We start from the raw sequence: 20260 nt of genomic DNA, 5'->3' as shown, positions 1-20260 counted from the left end.
TTACAGACGGTAAGCTCACATTCATCATTACCAGTGGTAAGATTATCATGACCTACAGGTTTTAACAAAATGCTAAGGAGACTAATGCAAATTTGTTTGAGTGTTGAGTTGTGTGTCATAAAAGATGACCTCTCAAACCTCTTTAAGGGCCATTCATGCAGTGAAATGTAAAGCCTTGAGATGAGTTTTATACATAAGTTGAACTTATTTTAACTTAAGTGCCCATGTTGTGTTGGGAAAAAGATGATGGAAGTAGTGCAGAAGAATTTAAAAATGCATTTTTTGTGAATGGACTCTTAGATCTGCTATTTTAGAGAACGACTTATCTGAGGTTTGCCGAGGTACAGTCACTTGTTTTAGTTATCTTGCCATCCTAACTTTTTTACTAAAGAAACACTGAGGATGTCCTGAGGATGTAGATCAAATACCTGTGACCTTCCAGAATTTCTCCCGTATGCTTCGCAACAATTTTTTTCCTATCTAGTGACTTTTTAACATTACTGATGGGATCACATTTAATGGGTCTCAGATCGTACATTCACGCCACAGAATATTCTTTCCCATTTTTCTAATTGAGTGGTCTTGATGTCCTTCTTGAGCAGATATCCTCTTTATTCTGCCTGTTTCTGATATTCTCTCAGGTATAGTTTCTAAATGTTCTCTTTTCTCCTGCTCTTTCAGTCTATCACATTCACTCTGCCTCTTTCTCGGTCTGTGCACTAGATTACTCTTTAAAGTAGGTCCTGGGGAGTACCCACAACTCCCATCTCAAGCTCTCTCTCACTGTCTCTCTCCGAAGGTTGTAAATCAGTGGCAGTGAGTAATAAGGCCTTGGTCAGCTGAATGCAGTCGGCAGTGGCGTGGCGGCGCACTCTTTGGCCTGAGGGAGACGGAGCGAAGGGCACGGCAGAAAATAGTTTGAGTGATGCCTCTGCCGGATGAGTAATGAACAGTTCAAGTAGGTCAACTCATTACACGAGCGGCCGTTTAATTATTAATTACGTGCAGCAATCTATAGCAGAAAGGACACATTGGGTATGTTTAATGTGTGTTTATGCTTCCTTCTCCTTCATCTCTCTGTGGCGTTCTGTTATTAGCATGTGTCAGTGAGTAGCTCAAGCAGAGAAGAGAAGGGAGAGGCTCCCCCCCACACACACAATTAACACAATTACTTATTAATTACTCACATAGCGGTGGAAAGCGCATTTAAATGTCGGAGTTACCATGGCCTACAGGCTTTAACTAAATGCTGAGGAGACTGATGCAAATTTGGGGATTGTTTGAGTGTTGCGTGAGATACAAGTTGACCTCTCATAACTCCTCATATATGCTAATTTAAGGAACAAATCTTCTGAGGTTTTTCTAACTAGAAAAAAAACAATATGGGTGGCCCTGTGGCCCAAGGGTGAATGTGTACAACTGCCTTACAAATGCCTCCAAGTTATTGGTGTTAATCTGGCACCTGGTGCTAATTTCCTTAATTATATAACAAACCCTATTTAACTGGCAGCATTCTTCTAAATTTCACTGAGATTGCAAGATCTGAAAGCCTACAACAAGAGGTTGTTCAGACAAAGGCCAGAGGAATGATACTTTTCAGCCACCGCAAGAAAAGTTGGTCATTCCAAATCTGTGATTTCTTGCACTTTTACAATGACACTAATTAATTCAAATCCTCAAAAAGGCTGGTTGTCCACACAAGACAAATGCATAAGAAGACAAGATCATGCAGAGACTCTCAATGGAGAATCGGTTCAACACTGCAGCTGGAATTGCTTGCCAGTTCAGTGCTGAAAAGGGTAAGGAACAGTCTCGGAAGAAGTCAGACCGAAAGTGCACTCTGCAGTGACCAAGCCTCTCATCAGCAGAAAGAATGAGGCTAGGCTCACCTTTGCTGAGGAGCATTTTGTGTGGAGAGAGGAGAACTTTTCAAAGTTCACTTTAGAGATGAAAGCAAGTTTCATTTACTTGTATCTGATGGGAAACATTTTGCTCTGCTTTAAACTGAGTAAAGACTGAAGGCCAAGTGGAGGAAGATGTGTCATGGTTTGAGGGATGTGTTCTGCAGCAGGAGTTGGGCCTCTTATACAGCTACATGGCAGAGTGAAGGCAATTGTTAATCAGAACTTCATTCAGCATCACACAGTTCCTTCTCTGCAAGCATCTCCCAATCAGACTGCAATTTTCATGCAAAAAAAAACTCATGTCACAATGCAAAACACGTAAAGCAGCTCCTTGAAGGTGAGAACAGTGAAATACTGAAATGTCTGGGCTATTTCCTGATCATGTGGCGCTGAAGACTGGAGTAATGGCTGCTCAGAATTCAGCTTTGCCATCACAGAAATTCATTACATTGTAAAATGCATCAACATAGAAAACAGTAGTTATAAACTACTACTAATAATGATTTATAATAGTACTGGTTTTACAGCTATAAAACAACATTTAAAATTAATAATGCCCTACAGTAAGTGTTTTTAAAGAATTCTCTTCTACTCACCAAGCCTGCATTTATTTGATGCAAAATATGGCAAAAACAGTAATATTGTGAAATATTTTTACTATTTAAAATAACTGCTTTTTTATCTGAATATATTTTAAAATGTAATTTATTCCTGTGATCAAAGCTAAATTCAGGAAAGAAATTATAGAAATTAATACTTTTATTTGGCAAGAATGTTTTAAATTGGTCAAAAGTGATGATAAATACATTTATAATGTTACAAAAGATTTCTGTTTCAGATAAATTATGTTCTTCTGAACTTCTATGGCTGTTCTTCTGAAAATTTCTGAAAAGTTTTCAAGATAATAATAATAAATGTTTTTGAGCAGCAAATCAGAATATTAGAATGAGTTCTGAAGGATCATGTGATTGGAGTAATGATGCTAAAATTCAGCTTCGAAATCACAGGAATAAATTAAAATGTATAACATTCAAATAGAAAACAGTTATTTTAAATAGTAACATTATTTCAAAATTGTACTGTTTTTGCTCTACTTTGGATCAAATAAATGCAGGCTTCGTGAGCAGAAGAGACTTCTGCTGAGTCTTTACAAAACATTAAAAATCTTACTGTTCAAAAACTTTTGACTGGTAGTGTACATACATATACACAAACTGCAAATAGCTGCCGCAGACCCAGTAAAATCTGAAGAATCATTAGGTTGACTGGGTAAAATACTGCATACAACTCTACATACACACCAGAGTTATACTACAAAAGTGTATATATCAGAGAAGTGAGTTTAACACATGAGCTGTATCTGTTTCAAGGAATATCTGGGTTTAACTGCCCCTGACCCAACTCCTTAGAGAGATAAGGGTGAGAAAATGTGTCAGGGTTTAGCTGAGTGTATTTTAGCGCCTAACGGATGTCAAGGTTAATGCAACAACTCTGTGGTCCACAACCCTCAGTTGTCCAGAGCCCTGTCATGCTACATTAAACCAGCAAACTGTGTGTGTGTGCGTGCACGCATGTTTACACACGTGCAAGAGAGAGATAAAAGGAGAGCGAAAGAAAGACAGAGAGAAAAAGAGCATGTATGAAAGTATTTAAAAACATTGAGCTGCAATCGCAGTTTGACAAACATCAGATAATTTAGATATGCGATTATTTTACTGTGTACTGTGATTATTTTACTGTTAGTCTAAAACAACTACAATTTGCCGCCCAACCTTCCTCAATGCATTTTCAAGTTTAGCTGAATTTCCAAATCCAGAGTTAAGCCAATTGTTCCATTCAAGGCCTTGACATCAGCACGGCCGAGCTCTCGACAGCTCCAGCTCTTCAGAGCTCAAACCCGGAGCAGAGCTGATAATGCACCTCGCTTCATTAGGAAACAAAATATCAGCTTTCCACCCCATTAGGGACGGTTTCGTACATGGGACACAGACTCACCTCATCAACAATGCACTGCAATAACTGGAGAGGCTGTGATAGAGGGGGGTAGAAGAAAAAGAGATTAGACCCCATACAACGTCCTTACAGTGCAAAGGAAATAAAATCATTAATGCAATAAAACAGGTAGCAATACAGCTTAATCAAATGCACTCTGACTCGGGAAAAGCCATTTGATCTGTAATGTTTTCTTATTTCTAATGGCACCTAATCTGAATACAGGCTGTTAAGACAGAGCGTATTACTGTCTGGTATTAACTTCAGAGGGAGGCAACCATGCGAGGTGAGGAGAAAACTGCGAGGGGTTGCGAGAGGAGCCGCCTACATCTCCGAAAATACATGAAAAACACTTACCATTAAAGAGCCCTGGTTCTTTTGAATCTGCAAGAAACACAGAAAGGGATTTAGGTGAGAATGAGTAAGCGAGAGCGAAAACATGCAATTAGCATGTTACAATCACAAGCGTTGCGCCAAGACATGTTTATGATCACTGGGGGAAGATTATAAAAACCCTGATGGCAAGATATGGGCATGATGTGTTAACATCGTTTACATAATGAAAACACAACCGCTAATAGTCTGATCCTCAATTAGGATAAGCTTCACCAAGCATTTTTTTCATTCATTTCATATTTCCTGCATTTTATTCACCTCCAGGTTTATATGTTTGACTCTATAAGTACACTCATGATATATAATCTCAAAACGCATCACAGTCTGGAAGTGAAAATAGTTTGACAATAACATAACTTGTTTCATAGAGTATATTTTATATTCAAAATTACTTGATAAATAATAAAATACATAAGGTTTTGACATAACATTTCTGTTGGAAATGGAATTTCAGTACTTTTCTGCTTTGCAATTTCCTCTTGCTGGATGTAAATAATCATATGACAGAGGGTTATCTTAGATCAAGACAGACTGAGAACTTTTTCCACATATTTTGGTGTTTGAACTGAAATGTTATTTTCAGGTCAACACTCTGCTTATGCAATTTTCTTAAATCTCCTGTCTGGCCCTTATAGTTCAACAGCTAACGGTGCGAGACCACTCTGATGACATATTACGCTAGCCATTGATTCTCTTTCTCAATTAAACACGGCCCAGCTCTCTTTAAATACCTGGAGACGCTGGACCTATAATGCAGGAACTAAATAACACACAGCATTGGCTAAAACAGCAAACCACAGCAATCACAGGACAATTAAAGGCATAAATATTTGTTGTATGCGCCGGTTTCCAATTAAACCACTGGAGTTAGATGAAATACTTCAACGTGATCTCCACTGAGCAATCAAGACCACTTTAAACACATCACCTCAGCTCCTTTTTGAAAGTGTTAGAGTGCTAAAATTTGTTATTACTTACACTCACATCGTTCCAAAGGCGTAAGACCTTCATTCATCTTTGAAACACAAATTAAAGGAGTAGTTCACTTCCGGAACAAATATTTACAGATAATGTACTCACCCCCTTGTCATCCAAGATGTTCATGTCTTTCTTTTTTCAATTGTAAAGAAATTATGTTTTTTGAGGAAAAACATTACAGGATTCCTCTCCATATAATGGACTTCTATGGTGCCCCTGAGATTGAACTTCCAAAATTCAACTTTAATGGGCTCTAGATAAGACACTTAATCTTCGGCTGAGATCGTTTAGAGCCCTTTGAAGCTGCATTTTGACTGCATTTTGGAAGTTTAAAATCAGGGGATCAGGGGCACCATAGAAGTCCATTATATGGAGAGGAATCCTAAAATGTTTTCATCAAAAAGCAATTTCTTAACGACTGAAGAAAGAAAGACATGAACATCTTGGATGACAAAGGGGTGAGTACATTACCTGTAAATTTTTGTTCTGGAAGTGAACTACTCCTTTAAGATATTATTGATGAAATCCAAGACATTTCTGACCCTACACACACAGCAACACAACTACCACGTTCAAGGCCTAGAAAGGTCATCGTTAAAATAGTCCATGTGACATGGTTCAACCTTAATTTTATAAGGCTACGAGAACACTTTTTGTGCGTAAACAAAACAAAAAAACAACGTTATGCAGGGTCAAAGCTCTCAGATTTCGTCCAAAATATCTTAATTTGTGTTTCGAAGATGAACGAAGGTCTTACGGGTTTGGAAAGACATGAGGGCGAGTAATTATTGACAATTTTAATTTTTGGGTGAACTAAATCTTTAGCTAAGGTCCTAAATGGAAACAAAAAGCAAAGCTGTTTTGCACACTATAAACAACAACAAAAAAAAGATTTTTAATCCTTGTATAGTTTCAAAGATTGAGAAGGTTTCTACAAGAAAATACAATTTTTCTTGTCTTTCTGCTTCAAAATTTCATGCATCTTTGTAATTATTTGTGAAATTTACAATTTCCGAATGAAAACTGTTTCAAAGTAATTCCTACATCAGTTTTGTTAGTTTCTCTATTTGTAACACTGCACTTTACTGTGTTTGTGGTGTTTCAGACCAAAGTATGCAAGCAATGCAGAGTCAAAAAAAAAGAGTGATTTTGCTGGGGAAAAGAAGCAGCCAGTGTTTTTTTGCTCCAGGATTGCTCAGAGTGGGGTTTCACCAGTGAGCCTGTGAGAAGAACTGAAATACCTGAAGTGGAGCTAGAGCGAATTGATTACTCAATACTTTGGCCAATTTATTTCTGAATTGCAAGGTTCTCAATATCAACTTCTTGTTTACTAAACTGTTGAATAAAAGTAATATCACACTCCAAACTGTGCTGTTATACAAAATATTGCCAAGACTGTGATTACCTGCGGCCTCAATAGCAACAACAATCTTGCTAGGGTGATATTTCTTAAATATAGCATTAAAGCTCTGGGAGAGCAAAATCATACTGTATATTCAGATGAATACAAGGCTTAAAATGAGCTGAAACCAAAACAGCCGGAAAACAGAAAAGGCAACAACAAATCAATCAGGAGGAGAAGCGCTGGAGGCTGTATACACACGCCAGCCAGTCTGCAGTCTTCAAAGATTTTCCGAGCGAGCCATCGGGAGACGCCATTAACTCCTGACAAAGAATGCAAATTAATCCCAACATGGGGTGAGACGAAATTAAAGAGCCTTTTATAATCAATGACAAGATAACACATAGAAAACCCACACATACACACACCCATGCACTCACACATACAAACAGCAGCAGATTTGCGGCTCTGTGTGCGAGCGGAGCGGGGGCAGGGCATCAGAAGTCGATGCAGAAATACAGCGGGCATCTCTCGAGATCTCAGAGCACAATGGACAATGACTCTGCGAGCATGTGCGTGTGTGTGCGCGAGAGAGAAAACAGACAGATGCCTGGGCTGATGTGAGTGACAGGCCAGGCCTGAGGTAGCGTGTGTGCTGGCTGGGTGGCGTGTGCACGCGTGTGTGTGCGATGCCTGCAGGTGAAGAGTCTGCAGCACCATATGGAGCTGTGAAAATTAACATCAAGAGCAAAAACGCTCTAGCAGTGGGAGGTTTAGCTCTCCCTCTCTTTCTTACTGACTAACCCCCTCCCTCTTTCTCCTTCATGCCTTTCTCTCTCTCTCCATTTCCATTCCATACCAATTCTGAAACGCAGGAACAGGGAAAGGGAGAGTAAGGAAGATTAAAGGAGGAAGTAATAAATTAATGGGGTGTGTATACATGAAATGCTTCAGTATAATGCCTCTGGCTCTACGGGCCAAGAACAAAAGTTTTGCCATTCATTGGTTTCAACTGCTATCGCTTTATCCGATAATGACATACTGTATGATGATAGGCTCTGAGAAGAATGGTAGACCTGAATGGATTTCACACATTCCTATTGTCCATGAGTATCTTTGCTTTTGTTTTGAAGAGTTGGATACAGGCCAACATAAAAAGGACAAATTTAGTTCTGCAGTCCTGTAAGAAAGAGAAACTCTGTACAATATTTAACATCTACAGATCCAATCACGGTTCCAGACACTGAGGGAGTGTTTGTGTGTACATGTGAATACATTAGTTTACGTAATAATACTCTGTGGATTAACATGATAATGGCCCTGTTAATAGATAATGCTGGAGAGCAGAGGAAAACAATCTCAAATGAGACAAGCCTCCAGGCCACGGGATAATGCACACACACACAAATGCACGAATACACTCGTACACAGAAACCACCCTGGCCTCTAGCCTTCTAATGTTCTTTCTACCCATCAACTGTTGTGCATGTTCATTATCTCACACACTATATTTTGTCTATTTTACGTTAGAAAACTTTACGTTAAAAATGGATCAGGATTTAGGATTGATCATTGCATCACATATTGCACATCAATTTTGTAACTTTCGCCATTGTGCACGATAGCTTTGCATCAAGTGATGTGTGAGATAAAGTACAAACACACACTAGTGCCAAGCCCAGCCTCCGTGACCGTTCGATGCTCAAGGCTTTGGCTCTAGATGCAGCCTCAAAATGTTCCTTTCTGATTTCCCCTGCATGCCCTGAGTGGCTGCTTTGTTTTAATATGCTAATTAACCCAACAGGCATGCTGGGAGTAATTTATTGAGCATTAGTCAACATTTCCCTCATTAAACTCACTGCACTCTTACATGCAGAACTTTACAAAGACAAGAGTCTGATGAGAGAAAACTAGGGCACTGAATCAGATTTGGGTGTACAGTATACTTCTACAGTACATACACACGGCTGCCACAACTAAATGATTAAAATAACACTTAAACATTTTAAATAACATACAGCAGTATGAACAAACAGTGAACAATACCGTTACAGCATTTATAAATCCTAAAATTATAAAATACTACTTACTACTTTAAAAACACTACTTTAAAAAATTATAAAATACAATTTAACTTTCTATTTGCATTTATTTGAAAATGTAGTGCATTCCTATGATGGCATTTCTTAATTTTAAGCAGATATTACTTTTGAAATAGAAATAAAATATTTTGGTAACATTTCAAATGCGTAATCTGTCACTTTCGATCAATTTCACATTAACATTAACCAAGATAACACATTTTGTAAAAGTATTTAAAAGTATTACATGTGACACATCACTCATTACTCTAATAATGTCAGTAGATGCCAATTTCAATGAATTTAACCATTTTGTAAATTGTTACCATGTATAAATTATTGTAAAGAGAGTTTCCAAAGAACTAGGGAAAAATCAGAAACTCAGTTTGCTGTTTATAAGTGGTTCATCAACCTTAGTCGAAAAATTAAGTAATTATGAAAGTAAGACAGTCTGATAAACATGTACAATAGAGTATATTAAACACACTACACCATGCCATACTACAGGCACCATAAAATAACATGCTTTGTGCATTAAATACCATGTGGTTCTTAAACTGGAAACCTCCAAATGAATCTGGATTGTAATCTGGGTTTTGTCATTCTTAAAACGGGATAATCTTGATAAATCCCTGCATGAAATCTGATTACAGAGTGGTTGGGATTGAGGAATGGAGCGGGTCTGCAGGACTGTACGTAATGTAATGTAACCTGAGTAAACAAGGGTTGGATGAGCTGTTGTGGGATGAACAACCAGTTAATTATTACCCATATACTAAGACCACGAGGGAACGGATGTATGCCGTGCCTCCAGGGCGTAGAACTGTTGAGTATTCAAGAGCTAAACTTCAAATCAGTTAAAATGGTATCTGGACTGATGAAGCAGACTCACCTGTGGATATGGAAAAGAGCCCAACGCCAACTGCCAATGAAAGAACAGAGAGAAAGGTAAATTAAGAAGACTGCAGGTATAAATCACATATTCACTCGCACACCTGCATAAGCACAGCTTATACCTATACAACTAACAGACAATGTCTCAAGATTTCAGACAAACAAAGCTGCTTAAAGGGGTAGTTCACTTCCAGAACAAAAATTTACAGATAATGTACCCCACTGTCAAAGAAATTATGTTTTTTGAGGAAAACATTTCAGGAATTCTCTCCATATAGTGGACTTCTATGGTCCCTGTGAGTTCGAACTTCCAAAACACAATTTAATCACAGCTTTAAAAGGTTCCCAGCCAAGGAATAAGGGACTTATTAAGCAAAATGATTTGTCAAGAGAGTTGACAAAAAAAAACTCAGTTGGTCGAAAAACTCCCATCTCCTTTTCTCTTCCAACTTCAAAACCATCCTACATCGCTGTTTTACCTTTTCTGTAAAGGGCATCTGACCTTGTTTGCATGTTTACTTTGTAAACACTGGATCGGTACAGAGTTCACGCAGAGCTAGACAAGATAAGCATTTGAGGTTAAAAAGTATATAAATGTTTATTTTTTTAAGAAAATGACCAATCGTTTTACTAGATAAGGCCCTTATTCCTCAGCTGAGATCATTTAGAGCCCTTTGAAGCTGCACTGAAACTGCATTTTGGAAGTTCAAACTCAGGGGCACCACTGAAGTCCATTATATGGAGAAAATTTCCTAAAATGTTTTCCCCAAAAAAACAATTTCTTTAAAGGATAAGTCCACTTCCAAAACAAAGATTCACATATAATGTACTCACCCCCTTGTTATTCAAGATGTTCATGTCTTTCTTTCTTCAGTCGTAAAGAAATTACGGTTTTTGAGGAAAAAATTTCAGGATTTTTCTTCATATAATGGACTGCTATGGTGCCCCGAGTTTGAACATCCAAAATGCAGTTTAAATGCGGCTTCAAACGATCCCAAATGCGGTTGTAAACGATCGCAGCCGAGGAAGGGGGGGTCTTATCTAGTAAAAAGATCGGTTATTTTCATTTGAAAAAATACAACTTAAATACTTTTTGATCTCAAAAGCTTATCTTGTCTTGCTCTCCCTAAACTCTGTGTATTCTGTCTCAAGACAGTTAGGGTGTGTCGAAAAACTCCAATCGTATTTTCTCCCTCAATTTTAAAAATCATTTCAAAATCATCCTACATTGCTGCAGAAGTACAAACCCAGTCTTTGCAAAGTGAACATGCAAAGAAGATCAAACACCCTTAACAAAAAAGATAAAACAGCAATACAGGATGATTTTGAAGTTGAGGGAGAACATGAGATGGGAGTTTTTCGACATACCCTAACTGTCATGAACCGGAAAAAAACAGTCCAGGCAGAGTAAGACAAGACAAGCATTTGAGATTAAAAAGTATTTAAACTGTATTATTTTTATGAAAATAACTGATCGTTACGCTAGATAAGACCCTTCTTTCTCGGCTGGGATGGTTTACAACCGCATTTGGGATCGTTTCAAGCCGCTTTTTGGACGTTCAGAATCGGGGCACCATAGCAGTCCATTATATGGAGAAAAATGCTGAAATGTTTTCCTCAAAAAACTATTTCTTTACAACTGAAGAAAGAAAGACATCTTGGATGACAAGGGGTGAGTACATTATATGTGAATCTTTATTTTGGGAGTGGACTTCTCCTTTAAGACTGAAAAAAGAAAGATGAACATCTTGGATCACAATGGGGTGAGTTCATTATCTGTACATTTTTGTTCTGTAAGTGCACTACTCCTTTAACATGAACATAGTAAAATTCCTTAATATATTAACAAAACATTACACTCATGATTTTGGGCACGTCATTGCATATTAGTTGCAATTAAACGAGAATGCATATACAGTTTAAATGCATATTAAATGTACTTTAGTAAGTCTTTTCAGTTATTTCATAATTTTAAAATGTGGTTAAAGTGCAAGGCTAAAATAAAGCCATTTGAAACTTGTATGTAATACTGACACACGACAGTTAAGTACTTTACATATGCTTTAGTATGTTAGTCAACACATTAAATAAGCATACTTCCATAAAGCATGACAAAAATGCCCTTTTATTTCAGTAATATATGAAATGCAGTTGAGACACAGTTTTTTAAATGTACAGTACACTACGAGTGCACATTCAATGCAATTTCACAAGGCTTTAAGAAGCAGTAATATTGGTAATCCTGCCTACATCCCAGCATCACAGCAGGTGTATGTACTTCAGCAGGTGTTAATCTGTGAAGTCTACAGCGCATGCTGGAATGAAGAACAGATGTGGAAAAAGCAACAAACCCAGAAGCAAAAGTCAAACTATAAATAAGACTATTTTCAAACCTTACATTAATTACATTCCAGTTACATTTAGAAAATTAATCCAAATCAAACCACAGTGCATTCATTTATTAAACCTAACATGCCCGTCTCAGTTCAAGAGGTGAGTTCAGTTCATTAGTTAAGAAATCTGCCAACAGAACATAGAGGTAATTCACCCAAACTGCTTAAACATTCCAGCAGCGAAGCCGAATCGATCACGTCCCTAACAACGTTGTAAGGTCAATACTAAATCATAATCAGATCAATATACTGTTCATCAACTCATGATAATGTCAATCCATATGACCCTTGATATTTCCCTCCCTAAACATCTCACTGATAATATCTAACAGTATTGATAAATACAATCAAGCAATTGAGTGGAGGGATACAATAACAATTCATCACAGCCAATGAGAAGCGCTGACAATTACAAAATGGGAATCAATAAAGCCAATGAGAACTACCAGCACGGCATTTTCAGTACACGAGTCAAACCACCATATTAAAATCTAATCCACTCATACGTACAGTTCTCACTCCTGGTTTCCACTTAGAAAAACATCCATTGCAAAAAAAATTCACTATACTCATACACCTCTCTTCTCTTTTTCAGGAACACACACACCCCTCCGGAACAGAGAACACAGCACTCTAATTACTGGACGTTCTGCTGGCTGAGTGATTGATAGCGTTTTGCCACACTGACTCCAAATCTCTCACTCTTACACACACACACACACACTAATTTTCTTTAATGTTTCACTACACACAGTTTTTTTCCTTAATATTCTCCATTTATTAATCCTATTTTGTTATATGTAGAAACCACACACATGCACACAAAATCTCATTCCTTATTTTATGCTCACATGGGAATTCGAAAGGAGAGGGTCCAAAAGGATAGCAGAGCAGTGTGTGTGTGTGTGTGTGTGTGTGTGTGTGCCTGTGTGTAGCAGTCAGTGGGAGATCTTGAGTGTGATCCATGCATAGCTGTAGGCCAACATCTGTTTGGACAGGCTGCCTGCAGGGACTATCAACAGCACTCAGCAGAAACACTGACACCAGTCCACCCGAAATACAAATGCTGGGCTATGTGTATACGTGGGTGTTTATAAGAAATTATTATATGGCTGTTTTACCTCCATGAAAGAGATTCCTACGCTCCAAACGTCTGAGTGAATACCATACTGTTCCCCTGATATCCGCTCTGGCTATAAAGGCATAGACACATAAAGAATTATTATAATGCGGTGTACAATTCTGCATACGAATTGTGCTTAGAGCAAGTCTGTGGCACTGAAGGCCACGCACACATTCATACCTTTTGTGCAGTGATTTCAGTGTGAGCTATTTAACAAGTTCTGTTGTCTAAATACATATGTGCATGAGTGTAAATCAAATTTCAGAAACCATTTGAATTTTCTATAAAAAAAGCATCTGATCGTTTGTGTGCATTACAGGCACATACTTGACAGACAGCCTATACAACCAAGTATGTATGATCTATGCACTCTTTATTCAGGTAAAATAATAATAAATCGTCTGAACAAAAAGACTGGTAGAGGTATGAAGCTTACCGCCATGTATGCATTGGTTCCAACGTATGTTTTAGCAATGGAGTTCACCAACTGTGGAAGAAAGCAGGAGAAATGCTTTTAAAAGGAGATCAATAAAAATCTCCAAAAGAATAAATATCATATAAGATGTGTGAACAGAATACTTCTTGTATAATGTAAAGCTGATTATTCAGTGCAAAGGTGTTGTCACGATACCAAAAAAATAAATGAGGTAACACTTTAGTTTGGGGACAAATTTTCACTATTAACTAGTTGCTTAGAAGCATACATAACACTAGCACACTGGCTGTTTATTAGCACTTACAAAGCACATAATAATGCCCTCATAGGCATGACCAAATTTTAGATTCCATAATCTGACCCCACACCTAAACTTAACAACTACCTTACTGATTACTAAAGGATTAGTTCACTCCAGAATTAAAATTTACCTTTAATTAACTCACCCGTCATCCAAAAAGTTCATGTCTTTCTTTGTTCAGTTGAAAAGAAATGAAGGTTTTGAGTAAAACATTCCAGATTTTTCTTCATATAGTGGACTTCAATCTTGTAATGTTTTTCTCAAAAACCTTAATTTCTTTTCGACTGAAGAAATAAAGACATGAACATCTTGTGTGACATGGGTGTGAGTAAATTATCAGGAAATTGTAATTCAGGAGTGAAATAATACTTCAATAAGCAGCGAATAAGGAGTTTATTGAGGAGAAATAAACTGTCATGGTTAATAACAAGTTAATAGTGAGAATTGATCCCAAACTAAAATGCGACCATAAATAATTTTAAATTTTGGTACCAACATATAACTAATTATAATAATAGTTATAAGTAAATGATACATTAACCTGGACATCAGGCGTATTTAGTTTTTTTGTTTGCTTGTTCTGTCCATTACTATGGTTACTGCTGTCAATTATGACAATTTAGGATTTAACTATGCATTTAAATGTGGCTGTAGCTCCCAAACCTTGGCATTATGTGCAGCATAAAAAATAGGACTTTTAATCTTATTTAAAATTAATCCTACAGATAGTAAGCAAAGAGTACTCCTTTTATAATCGCTGAGGCTGTCACTCACTTCAGTTCAGTGCAAGCTCACTCCCGAAAAGACGATTTTTGCAAAATGTCTATGCAATGGAATTCAGTGGTAATGGTTTGGTTGCCAACGTTCTTTAAAGACTTTTTTTGTGTTTTGGGGTAAAGAATGAAAGACTTATTTTTGGGGTGAATTTGGCCTTTAAGCACCAAATTTTATTTTTAAATTAAGTGTTTTTTTTTTGTTTTTCAAATTTCCAATCCCAAGAATGAACAACAGTAAAAGTAATCATTTAAAAGGATAAGTAGAAGATAAATACATGAAAAATGGTAACCTTCATATTAAAATTCAATTTGTTAGCAATTAAAATGTTACATTTAAAAACAAGCAATTATTTAGAGCAGCATTTATTTATCAAGGCCCATGCTCATTTACAAACATATTGTCCTTAACTGTTAACTAATATATTGGTTTATAATACATTAAAATGAATGTAACAGCTTGAAATGTTAAATATGTTAGTACATCCAGAAATTAACATTAACCTACATTAAAAAATGCTCTAAATGCACTGTTGTTCACTTCCAGAATAAAAAATTCCTGATAATTTACTCACCCATATGTCATCCAAGATGTTCATGTATTTCTTTCTTCAGTCAAAATGAAAGTAAGGTTTATGAGGAAAACATTCCAGGAGTTCTCCATATAGTGGACTTCTATGGTGTCCAACAAGCTGAAGGTCCAAATTGCAGTTTCAGTGCAGCTTCAAAGGGCTCTACATGATCCCAACCAAGAAATAAGGGTCTTATCTAGCAAAGTGATCAGTCATTTTCTAAAAAAAAAAAAAAAAAATTGAATTTATATACTTTTTGACCACAAATGCTCATCTTGCACTAGTTTGAACGCATGCATTATGTAATCACACACATGTGTCATAGGTGGAAGTACCAACCCTGTGTTTACAAAGCGAACATGCAAATAAAATCAAAACGCCCTTTACAAAAAAAAAAAAAAAAAGATAAAACAACAATGTCGAATGATTTTGAAGTTGATGAAGATGACGAGTTTTGAACTATGTGTTACTTACCCAACATGATTACGCAACAGAGCTAGTGCAAGACAAAATTTGGTTAAAAAGTATATAAATTTCATTTTTTTTTTCTAGAAAAATCACCAATCATTTCACTAGATAACACGCTTATTTCTTGGCTGGGATCATGTAGAGCCATTTGAAGCTGCACTGAAACTGCAATTTGGACCTTCAACCCATTGATCCCCACTGAAGTCCACTATATGGAGAAAAATCCTGGAATGCTTTCCTTAAAAACCTTAATCTCTTTTTGACTGAAGAAAGACAGACATGAACATCTTGGATGACATGGGGGTAAGTAAATTATCAGGAAACTTTTATTCTGGAAATGAACTACTCCGTCAATGTATTAACTACAGTGTTGGGCAGTAACGCATTACTTTGTAACACGTTACTGTAATTCGATTTTTTTAAAGTAACGGAGTAAATTAACGCTTTATGATTTCCAAATTAGCAATTAGAATATAGTTACAAGCATGCGTTACTGCTGCGTTACATCATTGCTGACAGAATGTGTTTTATCTTCTAGATTGTAAAAAGGGTGATGGCTAGCACACGCAACGTCCTCTACCTGAGACTTACTTTGACTGGTAAGCGCCTGTGAGGCGGATACTACCAATGAAAACATTTTCAAGTCAGCATGGAGAGAGGAAAGTGCGCGTTCTATAGCTGGAAATACAACCAGTATTTTTAGTTTATTTCTGTCAAAGGCAAAAACATTATTGTGCATTGTCAATTAGAGGAGAAGAAAACTTTTTCAACCGTGAAAAACTCCATATCCAATTTAAAACACCTGAAAGGGCAGCACGGCACATTAAAAACTTATTGAGAATGTACCGGGTGCGGAGAGCAACGCATCAGCTTGTATTGTCGAGTCCAGTGCCAGTGGATTAGAGACCTGCACTCGCGCTGGAATCGATGCAACAGAGAACGGGACAAGACTTGATGGGCGAGTGCGGGTGCGGGCGGGCAGAGACTCAAGTGTGCACGGGATGCAATTGAATAAAATTATTTGCGGGACGCCCGCAAAATAGAAATATCTAAACATAGAATATCTAAAACAAATGAACTGCTATTCATGTATTGCACAAAAGCAACAAGAACAACTGCAACCATGCACACAGCAGCCTACTGCTTTTAGTTAAAAATAACAGTGGTTTGTGAATGTTGATGCTTTAATAACAAATATTTTTTTGCGTTTATGCTGGGATGTTTGCACACAAACTTACTATTTCAAGTAAGTTTCGTGGATGTACAGAAAAAAGAAACGCAACTAGTAATGTAACTAATTACTTTTGAAATAAATTAATCAGAACAGTAATTTGATTACTTTTTTAAGGAGTAATCAGTAATTTAATTACATTTTCAGAGACACTTGCCCAACACTGATTAACTAACAAAACTGTATTGTAAAGTGAATCTTCAAAACTAACTAACAAACAGATTCCTCTTATTTATCCTAATAGCTGAGCTAGATTTTAACAGTCACAGGATATTGGATATCTAGTACCATCACACACAGCCTCAAACAGGAACCTTTACCCCTCTGTATGTGCACAGCCAAGAATCATATAGAACATTTGGTTCACTGATATAAGCAGCACAGTTATCTCTGTTTAAACACTGAAATTTAGTACAGATGTGACAGCAGGTGACCTGAGCTCTCTGCCATAGCTAAAGGACACAGTAAGAGGAACTGATTTAAATCTACTGAAAAGAGTGTGTTATTGTGGAGTGTTATTGAAATGCCAGCCTGGTTTAATTTTAGTCTATACTCTCACAAGGGAGAGACAGTGAGATCGGGCACAATGGCACATGTCAGTGATGACAGGACAAACATAATAGGAGCGTTCCCCCGTGGCCTGACGTGCATCTGTGCGCGCGTGTGTGTAAGTGAATACGAGAGACATAGGTTTACTATACAGTGTCACGGTCTGGACGGGCACAGAGGAGAACACACACACACACCTCATCCAGGGGTCAGCTTCAACTTGAATCTCTTTAGGGAACATGGGTATGAATATTAATTAAAAGAGGGCTGTTTGGAGTGATTGGGTCCCATTGTTGGACTCCTGAGTGTATTAGAGGTGGAGAGACTGATGCTGACTTTCTCAGTCGGAGATATTGTCTCCAGCCACACGCACGCACACGCCATCACTCACACATACTGAATATCTAGTCAATGTGGTAATTACAAAGAGCTGGAAGTGAGAGGAGAGGAGCAATCTAGGGGGTATCTGGGGGTTAGGGAGCAAAGGCAAAAAGTCCCTGGAGGAATAAGATAGAGAAGAGAACAGAGACATTGAGACTGATGGGACAATGGCTGATCTGAGCTGACTATGCTCACAACATACATACACATGAGAAGCACTTGTGTGAGTATATGCATTTATGCAGACAAATAAACATGCACACAAATAGTTACAGGATACAAATGAAAATGTACCTGTGTGCTGACTCCAAAGTCACACAGTTTGACCTGACCCCGTGTGTTAACCAGCATGTTGGACGGTTTCACATCTGCATAGAAAAACAATTACAACAATAATTTTTGTCAGTATCGAATATTGTCACTAGATTACGGTTCATCTGCAGTGTAATCTAGTAGAGAGTTCAAACTCTATTATTTATTGCACGTCTTATAGTTGAGGTCTGCAAAAATGTTAATTATTTTATTTTAAATATGAGGGATAAGTTGTCCTCAGTCTCAAAATCATACAGTCATTGTTGGAAAGGGTTTAAATACACAAAAATGAATTTGTGGGACCTGAAAGATTTTCTGAATAAGAGCAGGCAGTTTAACTGTTCAGGACAAACAAGTGACTCATGAACAACTATCACTAAACAAAAAAAAACACAGCTGTGGATCATTCAGGTAACAACACAGTATTAAGAATCAAGTGTATGTAAACTTTTGAATGGGCTCATTTTTATAAATTCAACTATTATTTTCTCTTGTGTACACAATCTTGTAAACATCTTTTATGTGAAATATCTTATTCAGGTCAGTTATAAATAAACAATAACATGCATTTTGTATGATCCCTCTTATTTTGCTAAAATAATTAACCTTTTTAATGATTCTGAAAGGGGGATGTAAACTTTTGACCTCAACTGTAATGCAAATTTAACTAATAATCTATCCTCCTTAAAAGCTATTTCTACAACACACAAAACAAATTCTGACCATGTATATAAAATGCAAAGTACTATTGAATAATAAATACTTAATGGTAAAGCTGACTTTTCAGCAGCCATTACTATTTTTACACATTTTACAAGTTACATAAAAGTGACTTTCTCACCTCTGTGTAAAATCTTCAGGCTCCAGAGATACGTTAATCCTTTTACCACCTATAGATACACACAAACAGCCGTACTCATTTAACACAAACTAAAAAGGGTATGAGAGCCATGTCTGTAGAGGATAGAGCTGTAAATTATCTAAACAGTGGCATATCTTTGATTATTGTGAGAAAGTGTGAGGGAGAGGGTAATGAGGGTCAGAACCGGGAGCAATGACAATTCAGCACTAATAAAATGTTACAAAAAAAAAAACACACATACACACACTGGCTTGAGCGTTGGACATGCCGAAATCTTTAAAATCCAAGCTTATCCACACTTATTTAATAACAGTTTCATGACTAGAAGAGGACTTACAGCAACAGCAATTCTACCCAAGACATGCTCTGGGATTCTCCAGTAGACATCCAGAGAGCCACCTACATTAAAAACAACTTCAATTAAATTTTTACATATTGTGAGTGATGCTTAACTGTTCAAATGTTGCCTTCTAGATGCGTGACAAATGGCAAAACAGATAAGACTTACCATCCATAAACTCGGTGCATATCGATATTCTGTTCTCCACAAAGAACGCACTGTAGAACTTTATGATGTATGGAGAATCACACTGTAAACAACACAATCAAATACATCAAAACTGATCAAACTGAATACCATATTTTCCACTTTATCATAAATGCACACTACTACTTAAAAGTTTGGGCTATGTAATATTTTTTAATGCTTTTAAAAAGATGCTAAGCAAGAAAGTGCTGCTTATATTTTTGTGGAACTTGAATTTAATTTTTTAGGATTCTTTGGTACACTTTTATAACATCATAACTGCTTTTACTGTTAATTTTAATAAATTAAATGTATCCCTGATAAATAAAGGTGTTAATTTCTTTTTGAACAGCAGTGTATATTTATTTATTGAATGGGCTAGTTAATGGCATTGCAGTGATACATGATTGGATGTTTCAAGGGAAAAGATGTGGTTAATTGTTTCATTAAGTATTTGGCTGGTAGTTATTTATAGTAAGTCATATAATGCTAATGCAACAGTATTTTATTCAGAATGTCAAATTGGCTGATTATTCTATGTGATTGGCTCGTTGTTGCAAAGGGTGATTTGTAATAAATTAGAGTCTATCCTGCAGCTGTTGTCAGAGCAGGTTACAGGAACAGGTGGACTGAACTACGCAGGCATTGATCCCTGAATAATTCATGACACTTCTTTTATACTTATCACAGTCATACACCTCACACAGACCTAATCTGAAAGCTGAAACTACACACGGCTCTAAACA

At 37.0% G+C, this 20260-nt stretch overlaps 1 protein-coding gene across 2 annotated transcripts in view; it reads right to left on the bottom strand.

The window, feature by feature from the left end:
* map2k5 (mitogen-activated protein kinase kinase 5) overlaps window positions 1-20260 on the bottom strand; it is a 64937-nt gene that overhangs the window by 22464 nt on the left and 22213 nt on the right. For both annotated transcript variants that reach the window (XM_051114971.1, XM_051114970.1), the window contains exons 11-19: window positions 19497-19578; window positions 19326-19387; window positions 18968-19016; window positions 18109-18182; window positions 13540-13590; window positions 13102-13173; window positions 9586-9615; window positions 4254-4280; window positions 3900-3932 (exon numbers count right to left, since the gene is read on the bottom strand). In XM_051114971.1, the coding sequence (XP_050970928.1) occupies window positions 3900-3932; window positions 4254-4280; window positions 9586-9615; window positions 13102-13173; window positions 13540-13590; window positions 18109-18182; window positions 18968-19016; window positions 19326-19387; window positions 19497-19578 (480 nt within the window). The remainder of the gene's footprint in view (window positions 1-3899; window positions 3933-4253; window positions 4281-9585; window positions 9616-13101; window positions 13174-13539; window positions 13591-18108; window positions 18183-18967; window positions 19017-19325; window positions 19388-19496; window positions 19579-20260) is intronic.

The sequence above is a fragment of the Labeo rohita genome, chromosome 7 (assembly GCF_022985175.1).
Source record: "Labeo rohita strain BAU-BD-2019 chromosome 7, IGBB_LRoh.1.0, whole genome shotgun sequence".
Taxonomy (NCBI): Eukaryota; Metazoa; Chordata; class Actinopteri; order Cypriniformes; family Cyprinidae; genus Labeo; species Labeo rohita.
Note: the sequence above shows the minus strand (reverse complement) of the source record. Positions and strands in the feature narration are given on the sequence as shown.